This window comes from Penicillium crustosum (genome assembly GCF_028827405.1).
Source record: "Penicillium crustosum strain IBT 35664 chromosome Unknown utg000005l_segment0_segment0, whole genome shotgun sequence".
NCBI lineage: Eukaryota > Fungi > Ascomycota > Eurotiomycetes > Eurotiales > Aspergillaceae > Penicillium > Penicillium crustosum.
Window position 1 is genome coordinate 3,183,415 of NW_026623126.1, and position 22,144 is coordinate 3,205,558.

Here is a 22,144-nt window from a genome sequence, read left to right on the forward strand (position 1 = left end):
CACATCCCTGATTATTACTTCTCTAGCTATGATACCAGGAAGGAAAAAGACAGTTGAAAAGACATCTAGAAAGATTTCCACGGATGCTCCGACATACTCTATGTATCTTGTTCACATGAAATAATCCCCAGAGCCAAAAATGCCCAACATGCCTACGCCCATCACGGACCTTCCAAACCAATCCCAAGATATGCTTCCCAAGTCCGCCATATGCAATTTACTGACCACAAATCAAGTCATCGAAGTTGGCTTCTCAAGCTCAGTAGCATCCTCAGTTCTCCAAAGCGACGTAACAGTCTTCCACTGTGTATAGAACCGGATGCCATCCTTTCCATAGAAATTAAGCATTCCCGTTCCAGCAACACTTCGCTTGTTACCAGTGAAGGAGAACATGGGAAGGGGGACAGGGATAGGAACGTTAATTCCAACCTGACCGGATTCGACACGCTTCTGGAAGTGCGTCGCGCTAGATCCAGACTGTGTGAAGATGACTGCGCCGTTACCCCATTCGTTGCTGTTGATAATATCAATTGCACCGTTGATTGTATCCGCATCAATGCAAAGCAACACAGGGCCGAAGATCTCCTCTTGGTAGCATCTCATTTCAGGTTTCACTCCGGTGATAATAGTCGGACCGACCTATTAAATTGACGTATTAGTAATATGGTTCTGGTTCGTAGGAATTGAAATTAACACAGGGACTTGGGACTTCCATACCCAGTTTCCATTAGGGAAACCCTCCGGTTTCTGGTCCCGACCATCCAAGGCGATAGTAGCACCCTCCTTCTCCGCACTCGAGATCAGGTCTACACAGCGATCCCGACTCTGGGGTGTAATTAATGGACCCAGATCAGATCGTGCGTTGAATCCACTTCCAGCCTGGTACCCCTTGGCACTCTCAATCAATTCCGGGAGCCATTCGCGAGCCTTACCAACCGTAATCAAGACGCTTAGTGCCATGCAACGCTGACCAGCTGCTCCAAATGCAGCACCGGCGATAGCATTCAAAGCATGCTTCTTATTACTATCCGGCAAAAGGGCCGCGTGATTCTTAGCCCCCAGATTCGCCTGTACACGCTTTCCATTCGCGGTGCCACGGTTGTAGATATATTCGCCAACCTTATTGGACCCAACGAACGAAATAGCTTTGATCTCCGGGGCGTCCAAGATAAAGTCCACAGAAGGTTTGGATCCATGAATGACATTCACAACACCCGGCGGGAAGCCCGCTTTCTTACACAGCTCAGCGATAATCATCGAAGCACCAGGTGCGCGCTCAGTCGGCTTGAGAATCAGACAGTTACCAGTCACGATGGCAATCGGGAGACTCCAGAGAGGGATCATGGCGGGAAAGTTGAATGGACAGATAGCCGCAACGACTCCAAGCGGGAGACGGTAGGAACGGGTTTCCATATCCTTTGCTACCTCAAGGACCTCGCCGGGAAGCTGGGTGGTGATTCCGCAGGCAGTTTCGCAGACTTGTAGTCCGCGGAGAACGTCACCCTTTGCGTCGGCGAAGGTCTTGCCTTGTTCTGTGACGATGGAGATTGCTAGGGAATCCATGTTCTCGCGGACCAGGTTGGTTAGCTTGAAGATCATTTCTTGTCGCTTCATGATGCTGGTGTCTCGCCAGGCGGGGAAGGCATTTTGGGCTGAGAGTACTGCGGCTTTGAGCTCGTCGAGGGTTGTTTCGGGGACTCGGGAGACTACATTGTTTGTTGCGGGGTCGTGGACGTCGATCCATGTTGTTGTTCTGGAGGCAAGGAATTCATTGTCGATGAAGTTTTGAGTGTCATAGATTGTATCAGGCTTGTTGTGGTCGCCTTTATAGTTTAAAGTAAGGAGGTGAGTTTGGGCCATGACTGCAAGTAGATAGAGTCTTGAAGTTGAATGTTCAAGTCAAGGGATATGGGGGCTATTTATGTAAACGGGGGAAGTGCGGGGAAAAGCCGTAATGTTACCTCTGCACACGATAAAGCCCCGCAGCGAAGTCCGATATCTCGATATATTTACCTAGTTACCTATATTGCAGTTCTTATCTGTTTAGTAAATCACAGGTTATCTAGGAACTTGGCAACATGATTTCCGTATCCATATAGATGCTATCTATACCAATTCTATGGGAACATATCCGATTGAGGTATATCCCGTGATATATATACATGTCCCTAGAGATCGTATATGCTTCCCTTTTCAACGAGACATGGATCATACGGCAATTTACCTTGGAGTGCCCAGGTGGGATCGTGGGGTAAACTCCCAGCCAATAGAAAGCGGAGGAAATGCCGACCTTGGGAGGTCCACCCGAACCCATTGGTCCAATTAAAACATTGGACTTCATCAATGTCATCTTTCCACAGATTGAAATATTTGCAATTTATCAATGAGAAACTGATCACGTTTGAAATATCTATCTGAAGTTTGTACAGAATGGTGTTGAGGGTATGCTACATGGTCATCATCGAATTAAGCTAAAAGAAAAAAAAAAAACAAAGAAGCTAGACAAGATCTAATGTATGTGATGTCTATTGTCACGTTCAAATGACACGAGAATAGACCAGAAACAAAATCATACATCAAAATCATGATCATGAGTCGCTGGCATGGATGATACACAGCTCCTTTGCATGCCAAATGCGTCGCCGTCGCACAACATCCGCACCAAAGGTATCCATGATACCATCGTCGTTGTAGCGAGCAGCGGAATCACCATCATCGTCGAGAGACGGACGTAAGAGTCTGGCTTCCTCAACGCTTGCACCAAACTCGTATTCGCCACGGCAGAGGACCGTAACACCAATGGAGGCATTGGTGGACTCGCCGCTGGCCAGGATAGGGAGTGCTTGCTGCAGCATTCCGGTCCACACGAGACGACGGGTTAAGTCTAGGGCGATGTTGTTTGGTTGGTGGCGGAGACTGGGTTGGAGACGGAGGAGAGGGTGGATGGGGCGGGAGGAGCGGTTGTGGACGGTGACATTTAAGGTGAGGAGATCGTCTGTCTTGACGCGGAAGCGTGAGCGGCCGGTTTGTTCCACTGCGTCGGAGGTCTCGGGTGAAGATGATGGCGAGGTCAGAGAGAATTGCATTTCGACGTCTTCGAGACGCATGGCTTCGACCATACGGTTGTTCAATCGGACGTTTCGGAGATCGATGGATCCCTCGCGGCCGGTGGCATGTTCTTTCCAGCCTCCCAGGACTCTCTTGAGGAGCTCTTCCCGGAACCAGAAGGCCTCGCGCGACGCCGCCTCGGCTTCGAAAGAGAGTTTGTTGGCACTGACGACGAATTGTCTCCGAGTGCCGGTGTTGACGACGGGGATAGAGGCATGTGGGTTATCTAAGTAGATGCGAGGCAAAACCAGAACAAACCGACAAACTTGCCCGGGTTGGAGCTCCCCGTCGACAGAGTATTTGCCCTCAGGATCATCCTCGGTTGTTGCATCCGGTGGGAGAATTGCCATCGTTTGTTCACTTACGCGCAACCACACCGATAGAGGACTCGGCCATGCGTTGCGCAGGTCAAGCAATACGACACAGTGATCAGGCCCATAAGCCCCGTTACCGAGACGCCCGAGGACTTGCGAGAAGGGGTCGTTGTCAGTGGTGGAGAGCAACGCATCCGGCTTTTGTATAGAATCGATGCCGGCAGATGAATCAATATTGTTCTTCCAGGCGAAATCACCACTAAACGGAAGAATGTCACAGCGGGCAACCTCAACGCTCGCGTTGACCGTGACTGTCAACGGCACAAACAGCTGTCGGGTATAGAATATATCCGGCAATTCACCCCGGGGCTGCCCCAACGCAGGAATAATCGATCTGGACTGTCGTATCCTGCAAACCAGGCTTTCCGAGAACGTCAACGGTGAAGGTTGCCTTCTGGCCTGCTGCAATCGAACAATCATTGGGATCCTCGCCCTGCCGGCGCCATCGCAAAGCGGGCTTGGTTGCTAATTTGAGCTCCAGCTCGTAGATCTCAACCGGCAATAGATCCCTGTTACTCAATGCAGACTGTAGCTGTCTGGTGGTTGAATCTTGGAAGGTGAATAGTACAAAGTCCACGGGGCACGAAGAGGCATTTTGAAGTGTAATGGTGAAGCTTTTGACTTCACCTTCAAGGACCATCATCGCAGACTGCGATAGAGACATAGATTCGATCACAAGTGACGGCTGTTTGGCGATGACCTTGACTTCACATGTTGATGTTTCAGGACCTTTCTTGACATCAACCTTGCCATCCTTCGATGTCGTTGAGCTCCAGGAAACCGGGCGCTCTGTAAGAGGCTTCTTTGCCCCCAGACCCGTTCGCTTAAACTTGACCTCAGGCTCGGGTTTCCAAAATGTCTTGAAGATGGGGAACCTTCGCGTACGACAGTGTCGCACTTTCACGATACATCCTGTAATCTGAAGGCTACCTTCCCCATGGGCGACACCAAAAACAGTGATATCCTGCACAGAAAGGGGAGCGATGACAAAATTCTCTGCCACAGCATCAAACGACACTCCGGTGCTCTCTAAGCGTAAATGTTCAATCTCGATCTCAAATTCGTAAGGGTTTTGCAGAGTTACTTGGAACGGCGCAGGTTCATCTGCGACAGTGAGCATTTCCAATGCCTTGCTGGTAGGCTTGGCGAAGGGGTTGTACAAAAACGGATCCTTTTTCGCCTTGTCCGAACTTGTGGTGACCGCATCCAGTTCAGTTTTGGACCGCCGAACAGGCTTTTTTGGATCCGCAAGTGACAATAACTGGACATCACGTACTAGGAAGTCATCCCAGTACTCTGCAACCAGATCGGAAACACCTAGTCTGGTGCCTGCGCCCACAGTACGCTTAATGTTGTTCAAAAGACGGACTTGTTCGTCTTGCGGTAGATACGGCGGGGATCTGATTGCTTCACCCAGCATCATATCTCCCCGAATAGTTTGTAGAAGCTCAACCGTGAAACGAAGAACTCCATTGAAATCTGGAAGGGCTTCGCAGCAGTTTATACATGCTTTCAAGACATCAATTTTCAAGTTCAGATCACCATAACGATCGAGAACTACATGTCGGAATGCTCGCTCGGCAATACTAGCAACTGAATCATATCCAGAGCTTTCCTGCTGCCCGCTGACACCAGATGATTTGCTTTGCCTCTTCTCCCATTCGTAGAACGACGAAGGTTGGACACCGTATATTTCTCCAATAGTCGCAAGAAGGAGACGCACGCTTGACTCCATATTCCCAGACCCTGTGTCCAGGGCATTCACATCAAATGCTGTGTCGCTGAGAGATGCCAACCCAGCAGCAGGATGAATGCCTACCTCCGCGGCACCAATTTTGCGTGCTTGCACTAGACTTGGTACCATTACTGAAAGAAGCTCACGCAAAATGAAGGCTTTCTTTCTAGGCAGGTCAAGGATATTAAGAACAGCAACAACGCCAACAATGATGGGAACGGCATCAGTTGCAGGTAGGTCCGCACCAGGGGAAAGCGGCAAAGCCCGGTACAAGAAGTTAGCAATCTCGGACTTGCGGAGCAAAACAGTTCCTCGAGGAAGCTCCAGCTGTAGCAATGGAACCAATTGTTCATTCATCACGATGTGCTTCAAAGCATTGTCATCCAAAGCCCCATCACGAACACGAGCCGACACCATCAGCCGCGCTAATCGAATCACCGTCTCCGAGAACACCAACTGCGGAAGAGGCTCATCTGTGATATTTGCAGCGCGTGTATAAAGGTTTAAGATGTTGTTAGAGAGATCTGGCAGGAGATTGGCTAGGTTATGCAAAGAGATTATCCTATTCCCAGCGCCACTAGGAGTCGTTGAGTCGCGGGAAGGTTTGGAGGATTTGTCCGCAACAGGGTACAGGACTGATGGTATCTAGTAAGAAAGTAAGCAACCTGGCACAAGTACCCAGGGTATTCGATGGCGCTGTTATCCATTTACATACCTGGAAGTCCATTCCTGCCCACCCAAACATCAGTAGACAAAGAAGAATCGTTTCGAGAGCCTTAGCATGCCAGATGTAGTCGCTGCTTGCTCGAGCGTTATTCACGGCTTCGGTCAGTTCCTTGAGGGCATCGGGCCACCTTCCCGCCTGCAGGAAAAGAGTTCCGATTATCACCCCGGCTCGACCCTTGATCCGGTTCTTGGTTCTGTCAGTAGCACTCATGCCACTAACAGACATCCGATCACGACTATGCTCCTTCGGGGATGCCGTTGAAGGTGCTCTGCTCCGTGAATTTGTACGACTGGATAGGTGAATTGCCCGAGTGATCTCATCAAAGGTTGTAGGAGTCTCATGATCGCTAGGAGCTGGGGAGCTGCCGTTGGAGCTCAATGGGGTGCCATCTCGTGTACCGTGGGGACTCGATGGTAACTGTGCGGGCAGAGTCATACGGTTCAGAAGTCGATCCACTGGCCGTGGCCGTAGTTCTGGGTTCCGGTGCGGGCCCCATGAAGATGCTTTAGGTGACTCGATTGTCGGTATGGTTTGTATGGTCTTTGCAAATCCATCCAATTCGGAGAGTAAAACAGAAGTAATATCGCATAGAACTGTCTTCATTGTCGTGGCCTTCGAGACCTGGGGCGGAGGAACCCAAAGGACATTATCCGGTCCATTCGTAATCTTGTCCAAGCCATGGTGATCAAATACCAAGAGCTGGTGTACCAAAGCCCGTGGGTTTATCTCCTTCACTCCATCAAGCTCTTCCAATAATTGATATAGCCCCTCAGGAGTGGGGTGCTTTTGCTCTGCGCCAGTGCTTTCGGGGAGTTCAGACCCATCTGCGATCGCAATAATTACCAATGGCTCTCTATATAGTTCAAAAGGAAATAGCTCGAGATGCGAGGTCGGGGGGACCGAGAAGGAAAGGTCATAAAGAATCAAGCCGGTAGGAAATGCCAGCGGTGAGAACATGTCTAGACAACAATATGTTAGTATATATGGTAGCAATATCCACAAGCTTCTTGCGATAACGAGTAGGGCATACTTCTGTTTGGCCGCGCATCCGGACTAATATCCCCTAGTCGGACTACATTTTCAGCTTGTAGTCGGGCGGCGAAGCTCAAAAAGCGCGAGCGCTTGATCTTGCCTATGGGAAGGAGGAGCGCCCTGAGGCGCACGGGCGCAATTGGGGACAGAGGGTCAACACCCATCCTGTCAGTTGAGAGCGATTGATGATATTAAGCCCACATCCACACTATTATCAAGGCAAGCTTCCGAGCGTCATGCGATAGGGGAGATTGCGAGAGACTGGACGAGAAGCGGGTCCGGGGTCCCCTATGAATGTGTGTACACACGGAGATCATGCTCGGGACGAAGGCGGAGAGTGATGGCAATTATACAACTGATAAGGATAAGCCCGACGTAAACTCCGCAGTCTCCAAACTATCTACCCTCCTCCCATCGAATGACCTTCCTTTGTTTTGTCGTTTCTTTGTTTTTATCGGAATTTAACCTCTTCTTGGCGTTCTAACGTTTTGCTTTCTCGGTCTCGACTGTGCCTTTCACGATATATGCGAACGGTGTGCACGAGTTCACAATCTACGGCTGCCTAGGCAACCTCGACCTTCTTTGTCAATACTCATCTGCTTCCAGAACGGAGGTGTACATGAACTTCACTGCCTGATTAAGATAAAAGGCTTGGACATACTCAGATAGAAGAATACGTACAGAACAAGATGGCTTTGAATGTGGATTTCAATGCATTGAAGGCGCGGACCATGGGGTCTGGAGCCGATGAGGAAGCTGTGACAGTCGACACAAGAGGATTGATCTCGAAAGTGCTTGCTCGATATTCCGGGAAATGGTGTGAACTGGTCGATCTTCTATCTTGACATCCAAATATTAACCTACCTTTGCTGTGACTAGGACGGTCCTCCGAGAAATGATCCAAAACGCCGCCGATGCCTCTGCAACGAAGGTTACGATCAAATTTGAGACTCTTCCATCAACCACAGTACCATCACCTTTATCAAATGACCCCACCGCACATCTGAAACATACCATCACCAACCACACTCTTCGACGTGTTCTGATCTCAAACAACGGCGCTGCATTCAGTGAAAAGGACTGGGGAAGATTGAAGCGGATTGCAGACGGAAATCCAGATGAAACTAAGATTGGCGCATTTGGAGTAGGCTTTTACAGTGTTTTTGATGATTGCGAGGAGCCGTTTGTGTCCTCTGGTAACCAAGCCATGGCCTTCTACTGGAAGGGGAATGCGCTGTTTACCCGTCGACTGGACCTCGGCGACGCCGCAAGCCAAGACACCACTTTTGTTTTGGACTACCGCAATGATTCTTCCCCAGTCCCATCGTTGCTGCAGCTCTGCCAATTTTTGTCGAGCAGCCTGACGTTTGTCTCATTGCAAGAGATTGAACTTTGGTTGGATGATTGGAACCTTCTGCGGCTATCAAAAAAGACGGCTCCCAGTGTCGATGTCCCGATTCCGAGAGACATTGATACTAAGACTGCAGAAGGTTTGATGAAAATTGTTAATGTCACTCGGGAAATTGCGCAGGTCGACGCTTCGTGGATGCGAATTGTGGAATGGAACCCCAATGCAAGCTTGTTCCGCCTTGATAATCTTCGAGATACAACCAGTTCGCTAAAGAGTTTCTTCTCTAAGTTCACGCAGAGTACGCCCGAGAAACAATCTAACGCGCAGAACCTGGAGGCCGAGCGCCAGGAAGACTCAGGAAACATGAATAATATGCTCTCAGCGTCGGTCTTTTTGCATATCAACACGGCATCGCTCCAACCATCTATTAGTAGGGATCTGAGCAAAGAATTGGAACGGGCTACACGGAAACCCCCCGCCTAAGAGAGCAACCCTCGCAATCCTGACACCTTCTTACGATGCCAACATAACCACTGGAACGTCCTCGTCGCAGTCAGAAGTTCTTTCATCAATCCTACCCTCGAAAGGTGGAAGAGTCTTCATTGGTTTCCCTACACAGCAGACGACTGGCTTGAATGCCCATGTCTCTGCCCCATCTGTCATTCCCACTGTGGAGCGAGAGAGCATAGATTTAAACACTCGGTACATCAGCAAATGGAATCTCGAGATGCTGCGCGCAGTTGGAATTGTTTGTCGAATTGCTTGGTCTGCAGAGATGGCTGCCATAAAATCGAAACTCGCATCTAGAGTTGGACCATCGCGTGTGTCTAAGATTCGAAAAGAAGACATTGTGGATGTATTGCCAGAGGCTGTCCATACTGCAAATCAATTTGCATTCCGTGAATCTACCCCATCTTCTGTTCTGGGACAGACAATCGAAGATGCATTTTGGATGTGCAATAAGAATGCTTCCATCGAGGTCCTTTCCACCTGCGGTGTCATTCCCAGTCATCAAACACGCATTGCACCCAAAGACCTCAGCTTCATGGATACAATTCCTGCTTTGCCTGAGGAGTTTGTGCAGGGCGCCAAAGATTTTGTCAAACGGCTGACGGACTTCGGGTTGGTCACAGAAGTAACGGTATCAGACATCAAGCGTGAATTAGAGTCGAATACCTTGCGATCAAACCAAGTCCTTGAATTTATTTCATGGCTTGGCCGTAAAACAGCCGCTGGCCAGCTTGATAGGTCTTCGGTCCAGAGTCTACTACGCGTAGCAGTGGCCAATGACGAGGACAAAGAAGGGGTTCCCACTCGTTTGATTATCTTTGCGGACATCACCTGCTTTTTGAACCCTCAGCGCATTCCAGCGGAACTGCCCATACCACCCAGCGTGATGCCTTTCAGGTTCACTAAGTCGTTGGACAAGCATCAACTAGAGGCACTTGGCTGGGTCGAGCTGCAAATTGTTTCCTGGCTTAGCTGGATCGTCAAAAATTGCGGAGACCGCAATATTTTCTCAATAGATCAAGATATCACGCAGTCCGCAACCTTTGCGGGCCAGGTATTACCCGTTTTGTCAAAGCAGTGGGAAACCCTAAGTCCAACCTCAAAGCAAAGTATTGTCGCAAAACTTCAACCCCAGACTGTGATCCCCACAAAACTTGGAATGAGGCAACCTGAGCAGACATACTTTGCTTCTGTACGTCTCTTTGACGACCTGCCTGTGGTTCATGGCCTGAATGGCGTCAAGGAGAAAATCTTGGTCCAACTTGGAGTTCGCAAAACCGTGGAGCTTGGTGTGATTTTTGATCGTCTGATCAATACCCCAGTCTCTAATGACGTGAAAGGTCCTGCATCCAGGAAATGGAGCCACGTTGATCTTATCCGATATCTCGCCTCTGTACGAGAGGATATCCCTGCGAGCGACATCCAGAGACTAAAGGGGACCAGCATCTGTACTGCCGAAAGTGGAAGTGGCACCGAGGTTACACGTCACAAGATCTCCGAGCTTTATGAGCCGAAGGATGCACTCCGAGCTCTCGGCTTGCCGATTATTGAATGGCCAGGTAATTACAACCGCAACAGCAATGAGGGTAAATTCCTTACGATGATGGGACTCAAGAGTTACCCACCAGCTGTTGAACTCGTTATGCTCATGTCAGCCGGGAGCACAGCGAAAGATAGTCGAGCAAGCAAGGCTCTATCATATTTCCTCGGCGAGTATTACACAAATGAGTATGTTTCGTTTGAGATAAGTGCGGTGACAGTGCCATTCCTTCCCATCGAAGGGTCCGATAGCTTAAGCGCTCCGAGCCAGTGCTTTACCGATCAAGGTGCTGCCTTATTCGGTTTCAAACTTCTCAGAAACAATCTCCACCCCCATGCCTCTAGGCTGGGAGTCAAGGCCCATCCTCCCATGACGGACTGTCTTCAAACCCTCGCGAAGCAGCCCCCAACCAATGAAAGGGATGCGCGAATTGTGTTTAAATACCTGGCAGGAAGGGTGGCCGATCTAAGACAGCAAGATATAAACCGCATTAGCCAAACTCCTATCATCCCAATCCCCATCCACGAGCGATCAGAGAAAGGAGCCAAATACCGGCTTGTGGCCCCTAGGCTATGCTATCTTGGGGATGGAGAGGACTACAAGAACATATTTGACTTTGTCAATTTCGGACAGGAGGCGAATCTCTTCCTGATGGCTATCGGCTCAAAACAGGAACCAACCAAGATTGAAATTGCACGGATGCTGGTCAAAGAGCCCGCGCGCATATCTGCTGCATTCCAAAGTTCTGAGAAATACCTCATGCTTCTCAGAACCCTCGCGGAGGTGCTCCCAATGCTGAAGAAAGATAGGGATCTTTTCGCTGAGATGCGGAGAGCAAGATTCCTTCTTGCCAGTCGAGATATCCCGCCCACTGCATCAGAGCATGGTGGCAAAGAAAAGTCGTCTGTCAAGGAATTCCACGATGAGGAGGACGATATGGATATCAAAGAATGGAGTCTCGCCTCTGCCAAGGACATTGTCGTGGTAGACGATTTCCAGAGTTTCAACCTCTTCAAAGAACACATATTCGCTGCCCCGCAAGAAGAGGCTTTGGAGGACTTCTACACTGCTCTTGGGGCTATACCCTTAAGTGAAATTGTCGAAGAACAAGCCCGAATTGGAAACATCGCCCCTGATCAAGCCCCTGCATACAAACTGGAGAAGTTGATCCTAGAGCGTACGCGGCTTTTCTTGCATGATCAACCCGCAGACTACGTTCTACACGGATCCCGATGGTTGGAGAATTCCTTCAAAGTCCATGTTGTGACCTCGATCAGCCTTACGAGATCGCTGAAGGGACGAAAGGTGTCGCACACGCAGAAGAAAAATGCAATTGTCGCACAGCTGGCCTCGGGTGTGGGCATGTGCATATGTCCGGATCGATACGACCTTTACGAAATCAGTCAGTCCTTGGTGCAGTTGCTTTTGAAGCGACCGAAGCTGCACTCGACACTCACACTGGAAATGCTGTTGAAGACCGATCTCTTAGAACTCCGGGCTCGAGGTTACAACGTGGAACGTATTCTCAGGCAAAAAGCCCAAGAAGCTCGGATCGCGGAAGATAAGCGCCAAAAACAGGTAGAGCAGGAGAGGCGGGTCTTGCAGGAAAGAGAAGCTGCCTGGGCGGCAGGTCAAGCCCAGCGTGACTCTCAGCGGGCCGACGATGAGAGCGCCGAGACACAGGCACAGAATTCGATGCCTGGCGTTTTCCCAGAGTCACCGAAAAATGACAAGAACCTGCCGGAAGAACCACATGTCGCTCCTCCACAGAGAATACCGGTGCAACGCATGTTCGCCAATCTGTCGAAACGGTTCGGCTTATCTGGCTCAAACCCTAGCACAGAAGAACAATCCCGTTCTCTGCTTCCCGAGTCCTCCACACCTCCGCCACCGCCTTATTCCCCTAATGACCCCCAGACTCAGCAAAAACGCCCCGAGCAATCTGTGAACGCCAATTCACCGCACCGATTGAACTCTGAGCTTCTCTCCGCGGTCCAAGCGTGCCGCCCTCACGGATCCTCTGACGTGTACAGCCGCCCGGAGACAAATCAAATCCAAGAAAGCAAGTCCTACTGTGACGAGCGACCTAGTCACGACTTGGAATTCGTCGCCACGCTTCCTAGCAGCGGCATGAACGTCCTCTTCACGAAGGCAGTCACTGAGCGATCTGCCTTCCTCTCGAAAAACCGCGTCGGGTTTAATCTCTTTGCTTCGATCCTCCTTGACTGTGGTACGATCTTCTCGATGCGGGCCGACAGCCTGACGATCTTCTATGACCCGGGCGGCAAGACGATCGCATTCAACCGCGGGGGCAGTATTTTCTGCAACTACTTCTATTTCCAGTCTTTGCAGGAGCAAGAGCTACTCAAAAGCGCAACCCCCGATCGTGCTGATGCTATTGTTTATTGGTGGGTGATTCTGTGCCATGAGCTTGCACATAACTTGGTCGGAGATCACAGTTCGGCGCATAGTTACTATACCGAGGGTTTTGTGGCGCAGTATTTCCCTAAGGTTGCTGTCAAACTCGCTTCGCTGCAGGTATCAACCCCAACCCCAGCTCCTCAATCTGGGTAGTCTTGATGTTTTGACTTGTTGGATACCCTTTACCTCTCTGTTCGCATGTAAAGTCCATTAGCCTTGCTTTCGGTTTTTTTCTCTCTCTAGATATGTAGATGTGACAGTTACTTCAATGATATCTCCCGTAAAAAGAAATTTTAGTAAAAAGCAATGTGTCTATGATCTGATGACGCCTTATCTTCTAGAATTTTCATACTTATCTACAAAACACTAGTGGTTATATCCCTACGGGTAGAGCCACAACTTGACAGGTACCATGCACTCTTTAGTCATTTATTCCTCGTTCTCGGTAGTCTGACGTTTCCTAACTCTTTATAGCTAGCGTTATGCGCTGTTTCATTAATGTCCATACAGGTAGGATGAGACAACCCAATAAAAATGTTTATCTATAGGTCTAACTTCGGGGCTATATATACTTCTTCCATGTTAAGGGGCTTAACATGAAGTACTATATGACATATTACATTATTCTTCACACCGACATTTTACTATTTAAGATCTTAAGAATTAATATTCTTGATCTTATTCTCCTAAAAAGTTCCAGTATCAAAATCCGCCTTCCATTGCCACATCGGTGAAAGTCTTCCGTCGGTACCCGCTTTTGACCTTCCAATTTATCTCCAACCTTAATTTTTTTTTCTTTCTTGAGTCAACGACAATGCATTGTTAGCTCACTTGCATCTCTGTTTGTACAGTCAAAATCGTCACCTGGAAACTATACTTCTGAGATTCTTTTTTTATTTTCTTCATAGGCGCATGTTTTGAGCATATTGCCACTCTCCGATCTCGTCCCATCAGATAAGCGGCAAACTCGTTCCGAGTACCTAATTCAAGCCTAAAAATTGGAGATCCTGCTATGCAGATGAGATTTGATCTCTAGTGTTTCACTTCATCTCAAAGCTTCTCGAATTCTCCGGTACAACCCACCACCAAATTCAAAGGTCAGCATGGCACCAATGCTAGGTGATTGGGATGCCCCAAACAATGAACAAACAGTGCCACAACTTGACCCCGGCTCCTCGGCTAAGAGCATCCTTTATGTTGATGCCTATGATTCATTCTCCTACAATGTCGTTGCTATGCTGGAGGAGACCCTGGGGGTCAAAGTCACAGTAATGACCATCGATTCAGAATGGCCTGATTCCAACATGAACGAGTTTCTCCAACACTATGAAGCTGTCGTTCTTGGACCAGGACCAGGAGACCCCAACGTGCCTACTGATGTCGGCATCATGAGAGACATTTGGAACCTTCATGACTCAGACCTCCTTCCCGTTTTTGGTATCTGTCTGGGTTTCCAAAGCCTTTGCCTTCACAATGGCGTTCCTATCGAGCGACTCCCGTACCCGATTCATGGTCAGATCCACAAGATTTCCACGTCAGCGAAGGATATCTTTGAACATCTGCCGGAGGTAGAGGTGACGCTTTACCACTCACTCTATGCCAACTCGGCTTCTTCGACATCACCCGATTTGGAATATTTGGCTTGGTTGTCTCTAAAGGATCGCCCGAATGTTCAGATACCCATGGCAGTTCGCCATCTTAAAAAGCCATTCTGGGGTGTGCAGTTCCACCCGGAGTCCTGCAAATCAGAAATAAATGCCTGCAAGGCACTTCTCCGAAATTGGTGGAGGATGGCTCTTGGATATAACAAGATTGTTGGGCGCGGGGGATATTGTTCCCTTCCTAGCACAGTTATCAGCCCCATGACAGCTCCCAATCCATTCCCTGGCGTTGCTTATGAAATGCTCAACTGGAGCAAGTCAACTTCGAAAACTTCGGCTTCTCGGTCCCTTGACCGTCCTGACTTGACCGCAGAGGCTATCAGCGAGGTGTTCAACAAACCAGGGTCGCCGTCCGTTCTTTTCCAATCCAACGGCCAATACAGCATTGCTTCGGTACTAAGTCCTGGCTCATGGAGGTTTGAATACAACGTCGAAACACATAAGCTTCGAATGCTCCAGCTGTATGGCGACTGCAAAGAGGTTGAGAATTGTATTACTGTTGCTCAGTTGTGGGATGCCTTACGGTATTTGATGGAAATGAAGAAAGTTGATTCAGGGAACTCTCATGTGCCATTCTGGGGTGGCTTCCTGGGTTATCTCTCCTACGAACTTGGTCTCACATGCCTTCCCCACCCAGGCCATGCGCAGGCCTCTGAGGCACCAAAGCCCTCCAGCACTGATAAATCATCCGATTCTTCCTTTGAAAATCCACCCGATGTCAGCCTGCTGTGGTGTGAAAGAAGTATCGTGGTTGATAATACTACTGGTGCCGTTGTTATTCAATCCACTCGCGATGATGATGCGGGTTGGCTTGATCAGACACTGCAGCAGCTGGAAAACTTATCGGATAATGGCCATGACACATCTGCAGATCGAAGCTTAGATTCAATTCTTCGGGAAAGCAAGATCCAGTTCCCCGAGGAGAAGGAGTACAAACGGCAAATCGAGACATGCCAAGCGGAGCTGGAAGCAGGTGAATCTTATGAACTATGTCTAACCTCTGAAACATCGATCACCTTGCCAGTTCCAGAACTAGAGTCGGATCGTTTGGTGTTCCCTTGGAAGCTGTTCAGGCGACTCAAAACATACAATCCCGCTGCATTCAGCGCTTTCGCAGATCTGGGAGATACAAAGATTGCCAGCAGCAGTCCAGAGTGCTTCCTCAACTGGGACCGTGAATCGACACTGGAGATGAAGCCAATGAAGGGCACAGTCCGAAAATCACCAGGCATGACCATGGAGAAGGCCTGTGAGATCCTCGGCTCCACGAAAGAGATGGCAGAGAACCTGATGATCGCGGACTTAATCCGCCACGATCTGTACGGCATCTGCGGATCAGGTGGTGTCCATGTCGAGAAGCTGCTTGAAGTTGCAGATTACGGCCGAGTCTACTCAATGATCACACACATCAAGGGCAAGATCCGTCCCAACCACCCTGGTTTCGCTGTGCGACACATGTCCCAGCTGAATACCCCCAACATGTCCGTTCACGGCCTGACCACCCTCCAGAGGTGCCTCCCACCGGGTTCCATGACTGGTGCACCCAAGGAACGCTCTTGCATGCATCTTCGCACGATTGAGAATCGCAAGCGTAGCATCTACTCCGGTGTGATGGGCTTCCTGGACCTTGGCGGTGGTGGAAGTTTCTCGGTTTTGATCCGCTCAGCATTCACTTGTTATGGTGGTCGGGATTACACCGAGAATAAGCAGCAGACCTGGCGAATTGGTGCCGGGGGTGCTATCACCACACTCAGCACCGCGGAGGGCGAATGGGATGAAATGTTGACCAAACTGCGTGTAGTTTGCAACGTCTTCAAGCCGCTCAACACAGGCGAGGATTCTTAATTTCTAGGCACAGTTTTGATTTTTGGCCATTATGACAGTTATGCTTGATCGCATCATGATCCTCGCTTTCCCTTGCTTTCAACATCCGGATCCACGCGTTGGGATAGTGATTCGATTCAACATTCAGCGTTGGCGTTGGCGTTTCGGTTTGCATTTTGCTATTGTATTAGTACCTTGGATTTTGTCTATAAACCCAATTCAACACCTATAGAAATTAAAAATACAGATATTCATCACTCTCTTAACTGATTCTCGCCCGTCGTCATCGTATATTGTCAAGATGCAAACAAAGCAAACACCGTTTTCTCCGCAGCTTCAACTTCCGAGCTGCGTCTTTCCTTTCAAACTCTTTCGCAATTTTCAAAATAAAAGCTTGCCACGAGCTTAGATAGACCGGAGCCTACTCGGTCTATCATTCCAGCGTCGCAAATGGCGAGCCAAGATGCCTCAATGGAGGAGATCCTCTGGCGGTCTCCCCCGCACGTCCAAATGATGGGGGGATTCCTTCATTCCAACAATAGTGAGTTGCACACCTTACCTCACCTGGAATTGAGCTTAATTATCTCGTCAATTAGTTCTGTTCTACTTTGCCGAATCCCCTTTCTTTGATTCGACTTCCAACAACGCCTCTCTTGCCATTCAAGCGAACTACAACGATTCCTTCCGTCATTTCGTCGAGACGCGCGAAGCGTTTGAAGCCAGACTGAAAACAATGCAGGGTCTGGAGTTTATCGTGTCATATGACCCCCTCCAAGCAGCCGCACAAACTGACAACCGCTTTGCCCACGAGCCATCCAACATCTGGGTGATCCGCAAGCAGAACCGACGTAAGAGGAGCGGCATGGACGACGAGGTGACCGTGATATCTACATATTTCGTTGTCGGCGACTGCATCTACATGGCTCCTTCGGTTGCAAGTGTAGTAGGCAACCGAATTGTATGTATCCTCTCGAAACCCACCAATTACTCCGAGGCAACTAATCTAATAAATCCTCCCCCCGCAGCTATCAGCTGTCACATCCCTAACCCAGCTCATGAAATCGGCTGCGACATTACCAACATTCACCGCCTCTCACGGACACACCTACTTGCCGCCTGGAGTCCGCAGCAAAGAAGGCGCAGGAACCAGCCAAGCCTCCCAGAGCAAAGAAGCAACACCCATGCCAGACGCATCCTTCCAAACCACCGAATCCTCGCAAGCAACCGGTAAATCAAGCCTTGGCGGCTCAACCACAAGCTCGAACTATCAAGATACGCGCAGCCTAGCCGAATCATTCAGTCTTCTCACGCGCTACGGCGACGAATTCATGGACGAAAGTCCCCTCGTCGGTGAACCAGGCTCGTTCATCCTATCACGGACTGGCGGCGAGACTACCAGCTCGGCTGTTAAGGGAGCGCCGAAAATCGCTGCTAATGCGGCGCCGACTAGTACTCCTTCTGCTCTGCCTGTTAGGGCATCGACGCCGCAGGTGCGTGTCGATACACCCGGTAAGGCTTCTGAGAAGAGTTCCCCGCCTAGCTCTACTGGTGATAGGGGGAAGAAGAAGAAGAGTCGGATTGTTAGCTGAGTTGGTTTCTTGATACCCTGTTTTTTTTTTTCTCTGTTGCATCTCTGGGCGTTTGGGGTTGGGCATAGCATTTGTGGGGATTACTCTGTTGGTATCTAGGAGCTGGCTATTTGCTCATTTTGACATGTGGTCTTAGCCTGGTTATTGTTGGATTCTGTGTTGTTATTTACCAGACCATTGAAACGCAGTAGTTCATCTTTCTAGTTTTGTATCCATACATTGGGGTGATTCTTATGACACTGTTGCTGTGTTGTACAACGAGAGCGCTCACCATATATTGACGGCATACATATATCGCCTATCACACTGCCATAATGCAAATTGTGAACGTTGATGCTTTCCACGAGTAAGTCCTTTGAGGGCTATTCTCGTGGTTAGGAGCATGGGGAGGTCGGGACAATCCAGAAAGCTTCTCTCTTTCTACAATTTCCACCTCCGAATTATCGGATTTTGAACCGAGATGGCCCGCTACCAGTGTAGCGGTATCGAAAGCGATAGATACCCGAAGGATGACGGGCAGAAGGAGCCACAGCATTTGCAGCTATGGCAAAACAAAGGGATAAGGGACTTGGAACCAGTCTATCGGCCAAGTCAGAAATCTGCGAAGAAGAGGGCATGTTCAAATACCTGGTACATATTGCATAGGCTATGAGTTATTTTCTTAAAGGAAAAAGACTCCAGATCGATATCATCGATCGGGAACCCACGTTCACCCTTCTGGTATCTATGTCACCCACTTTCTGCATTTGGACAGCTTCATGCCCTCACTCTTCACTGGTCCATCAAGTGCAACAGAAAATATAGATATAAAGATCTACTGGGAACAAGAAGACCTTGGAAGAAGCTCGGTAGGTGCATGGAGAGAAGATCTATTTACAAAGGCGACAATATATATAGCCTGAGAGCAAACAATAGAGGTCGGGCGATATGTCTCATATATATACGGTGTTGAAATACACACCCATGGATGCTCGCACTGGTATCCTGGATATGACGAGTTCGGACATTTCTCCGTGCCAATTACCAGACCAGCTCTCTTCCCCTGAATTCGGGGAGAGATAAAAGTATACGGCAATCGCAAAATCGGCTTTACCAACCAAAAACCATTCTTGAGGTCAAGGGATAGGGTATCGGCTCTGGTGAGGTCTCTAGAGATCTTCACGTAAGCGTAAAATGGATTTGTCAGTAAGCTAATCATGTGACGTCATTTGATATATAGTTCATCGAGCGAAAATTCAATAGATGTTTACCGTCTATTTATTTTGTGAAAAAACCAGCTCCACTCTTTTAATCAGATGGTGGCCCATCAATGTGAGTATGCTACCTTGCAAAGAGGATTCGACTCACCGTATCTGGCCGAAAACATTGACTCAATCCAACCCGGTCAGCCCTATCGGCCAATAGTAACCGCATTAATCGTGCCTGTGAACCATGCCGGCGTAGGAAAGTCAAATGTGACGGCGACCAGCCATGCGGTGCATGTATAGAGCGAAATATCAGTTCTTGCATTTATCGCCAGTACGATCGTCGGCCTTCAAGAAAGAGGTTCCCTTTGACCTCATCAGCTCCGACCTACCGAACTGGCGTGAACACCACGTCTTTCAGCTCACATGGCCCGATTTCAGATGCCAGTACTCTAATCCCACAACCCCAACATGATTCTGAAATGTTAAATATGCAACGAGAACTTCGAGCGGGAATTGGAGTGTCCAATACGAAAACTGGATCTTTTCAGTTCTACGGTATTAAATTAGCTATAAGCTGGCCCTTGTGGGATGTGCTACTAACGTGTCAGAACTTTAGGGCCCTCATCTCACATATGCTTCATCCAGAGGATATATCAGCGGCTGAAGTCGCGCACACGTGAAACGCTACTTGATCAACAGAACAGCCCTGTTCCGGATGGACTGGAGAAATGGGGCATACATCGTTTCTTATTTGCTTGCGGAGGCGAATTCTCTCCATTCTCGGATCCAGCCAGTAATGCGTGCTTGCCCAGAGAAACAGGATATGACTTTATCAACTCTTTCTTTCAAATCATTCACCCCCAAATCCCGTTACTTAATCATTCGGAGATTATCCAGCTGTGGGAAAGTGTCTGGGAGGCGCCCACTCCAGGAAAACCGGGCAGAGCCAGAGATATTCTATTCATGGTCTTAGCACTTGGGGCTAAAGTGTCACCTCGAAGTTCAGAGAGTGCTGCGGATTATCTAGACAAATGGGCCGAGTATCTCTGGGCGAACTCGAATAACTACGGCGCTCTCTTCCAAGAATCGAGTCTCAAAGGCACGCATTTCTTGTTGCTGAAGGTTGGTTCTATCTTCCCGTGCTCTGTGATAGCAACAAACATGTACTGATCAGGTGTGTGATCTGGCCTTTCTAGGCAATGTATGCGTTACATTCTATGAGACCGAACGATGTGTATCTATATACCGGTCACGCAGCTCGTAGCGTTTTTACTCTTGGTCTCAACCGGGGCCAGGTAGCCAATGGCACCAGTCTATCCATGCATCGTCTCCGAACAACCTTCTGGACGGTGTATTCACACGAGAGGATGTCGGCGTTTTTCACCGGACGGCCATCTAGCATCTCGGACAATCATATCGATACTGCCCACCTCGAATATTCGCCCCTCATTGATCATGTCTTACTGGATGAAGATTCCTTGGATATAACCGCACCCACCAGAAACTGTGCATTCATCCGAGCAATGGCGGAAATCGGGAGAATAGTTGAGACCGTGTCTACCGATGTTCTCTCCCTTGGCAGCGTCTCGGCGAACGGATATTCTGTCAAGACAGCAGACACCATCAACACATGCGATAACGCGTTGAATGTCATTTTAGGGCATCTACCTGAATATCTTCAGTTCCATGATTCTAATCGCACTATTGGTAAAGACTGGCAGGAAATCCAGAGGACACACCTCGGCCTCACTTATCATTTGACAAAGTTGATGATGCATCGACCGGCTCTCGTCCTTGTAACATTGCACAGTCACTCGGGGGAGCCGTCTCCCAATATGCCGAGTCTGCAAAAGTCAATTGACGCCGCCATTGCGTCGGCCAAATGCATCGTTGATTTGGCTCATCAGGCCATCTTCACTCGCATCCAAGTTATCCAAAATGACGCTTCAGTTGCGAGCTTCGTTATGTCCGCATGTGTAACGCTGCTCTACAACGTCATCGAGCCGAGCGTGACATCCACCTATGCCAAGGACATTTTCAGTCACGTTGAGCGTGCAATACATTGTCTAGACAAGATGGATCATGTCGGGCCTACCACTGGTAAGGCACTGAGCGTGGATGTCATGAAATGCGCCAAGGATGCCTTGATGTTATCGAATAGTGATATTCGTTTTGATCATGCGATGATTGATGAATTTCCCTGGCTAAAGTGTGTTATATCTACCTTCTAAGCTGTTACCCTTTTTAAATCGCAAACTGACGCTCCGGATTCGCAGCTTTAATTCAGACCCAATAAGCGACCAAAACCTGGCTGCCGATGTTCAACATCCGCTCAATTTTGACGCCCAAATGGCCCAAATGCCTTCACATTCTGACGGTCTTAATTCGAATGCAAATGACCTGGTACCTGCTGATATTTCCGGCATGAACTACTTGTCGTATTGGTTAAATGGCAATGTCTTCGATTTCGGTATCCCCGAAGATCTCAACTGAAAATGTCACTCTATTGGAGAAGACGAACTTGGTGAATTGATTTGAATAGGAATATGATTTAGGCTGGGGAAAACACGGTGGTCTCTGCCTCTGTATTGGAGTAGTTATAGTATCTATATTGTCTTTTGTCATAGTGTCTCTCAGACAAGCATAGCCAGCCGCCTATACAGCCTCTGTAAGCCTACATAATAATCCGATCCATGTCTCAGATGGTCTTTTTAGATGCACACATAGGAACTGGAAAGCATAACCCGTGTAGAGGACTTTTCTGTGTATAACTAAGGAGTACAGACATCTGGCAGTACAACAATGTATGGTATGGCGCAATGATCTATATTTCTCTAAAAATGACGAGAGTTTCAACGAACAATCTAACTAAGCATATTATGTACCTTTATGTCTGACTCACCAATACGTGGTCACATAATTTTCTAAAGTACCCTATATCCAACCATCCATGCATGTATTCAACCATAGTGTTCAACAAACCCCCCAAGATGCTGCCAAGTATTACCTTTCTGCATCATTCCAATAACAATCTCCATTCTCAACATGACTTTCTCCCATAACATGTCAGGTAGCGAAGTAGGTA

At 48.7% G+C, this 22,144-nt stretch overlaps 6 protein-coding genes across 6 annotated transcripts; 4 read left to right on the forward strand and 2 right to left on the reverse strand.

The window, feature by feature from the left end:
• Positions 1-231: 231 nt before the first annotated feature.
• N7487_011878 (CoA-acylating methylmalonate-semialdehyde dehydrogenase) lies at positions 232-1,860 on the reverse strand (the record flags this gene model as incomplete). The annotated part of the gene is made up of 2 exons (XM_056879608.1): positions 232-639; positions 718-1,860. 2 exons carry the CDS (start codon positions 1,858-1,860, stop codon positions 232-234), a joined length of 1,551 nt encoding a protein of 516 aa, XP_056724927.1.
• Positions 1,861-2,588: 728 nt separating this feature from the next.
• Positions 2,589-7,251, reverse strand: N7487_011879 (TRAPPII-specific subunit TRS120; the record flags this gene model as incomplete). The annotated part of the gene is given in 4 exon segments (XM_056879609.1): positions 2,589-3,791; positions 3,802-5,862; positions 5,933-6,903; positions 6,975-7,251. The coding sequence occupies 4 exon segments, from the start codon at positions 7,138-7,140 to the stop codon at positions 2,589-2,591; spliced, it is 4,401 nt and encodes a 1,466-aa protein (XP_056724928.1). The 5' UTR covers positions 7,141-7,251.
• A 400-nt stretch (positions 7,252-7,651) lies between these two features.
• Positions 7,652-12,951, forward strand: N7487_011880 (histidine kinase-like ATPase domain-containing protein; the record flags this gene model as incomplete). Its single annotated transcript, XM_056879610.1, is given in 3 exon segments — positions 7,652-7,793; positions 7,856-8,757; positions 8,771-12,951. The coding sequence occupies 3 exon segments, from the start codon at positions 7,666-7,668 to the stop codon at positions 12,949-12,951; spliced, it is 5,211 nt and encodes a 1,736-aa protein (XP_056724929.1). The 5' UTR covers positions 7,652-7,665.
• Positions 12,952-13,901: 950 nt separating this feature from the next.
• On the forward strand, positions 13,902-16,304 carry pabA (aminodeoxychorismate synthase pabA; the record flags this gene model as incomplete). The annotated part of the gene is made up of 1 exon (XM_056879611.1): positions 13,902-16,304. One exon carries the CDS (start codon positions 13,902-13,904, stop codon positions 16,302-16,304), a length of 2,403 nt encoding a protein of 800 aa, XP_056724930.1.
• A 429-nt stretch (positions 16,305-16,733) lies between these two features.
• On the forward strand, positions 16,734-17,872 carry med6 (mediator complex subunit MED6; the record flags this gene model as incomplete). The annotated part of the gene is made up of 3 exons (XM_056879612.1): positions 16,734-16,824; positions 16,880-17,241; positions 17,309-17,872. 3 exons carry the CDS (start codon positions 16,734-16,736, stop codon positions 17,870-17,872), a joined length of 1,017 nt encoding a protein of 338 aa, XP_056724931.1.
• A 1,666-nt stretch (positions 17,873-19,538) lies between these two features.
• N7487_011883 (fungal specific transcription factor domain-containing protein) lies at positions 19,539-21,290 on the forward strand (the record flags this gene model as incomplete). Its single annotated transcript, XM_056879613.1, has 3 exons — positions 19,539-19,614; positions 19,676-20,181; positions 20,256-21,290. 3 exons carry the CDS (start codon positions 19,539-19,541, stop codon positions 21,288-21,290), a joined length of 1,617 nt encoding a protein of 538 aa, XP_056724932.1.
• Positions 21,291-22,144: the final 854 nt, after the last annotated feature.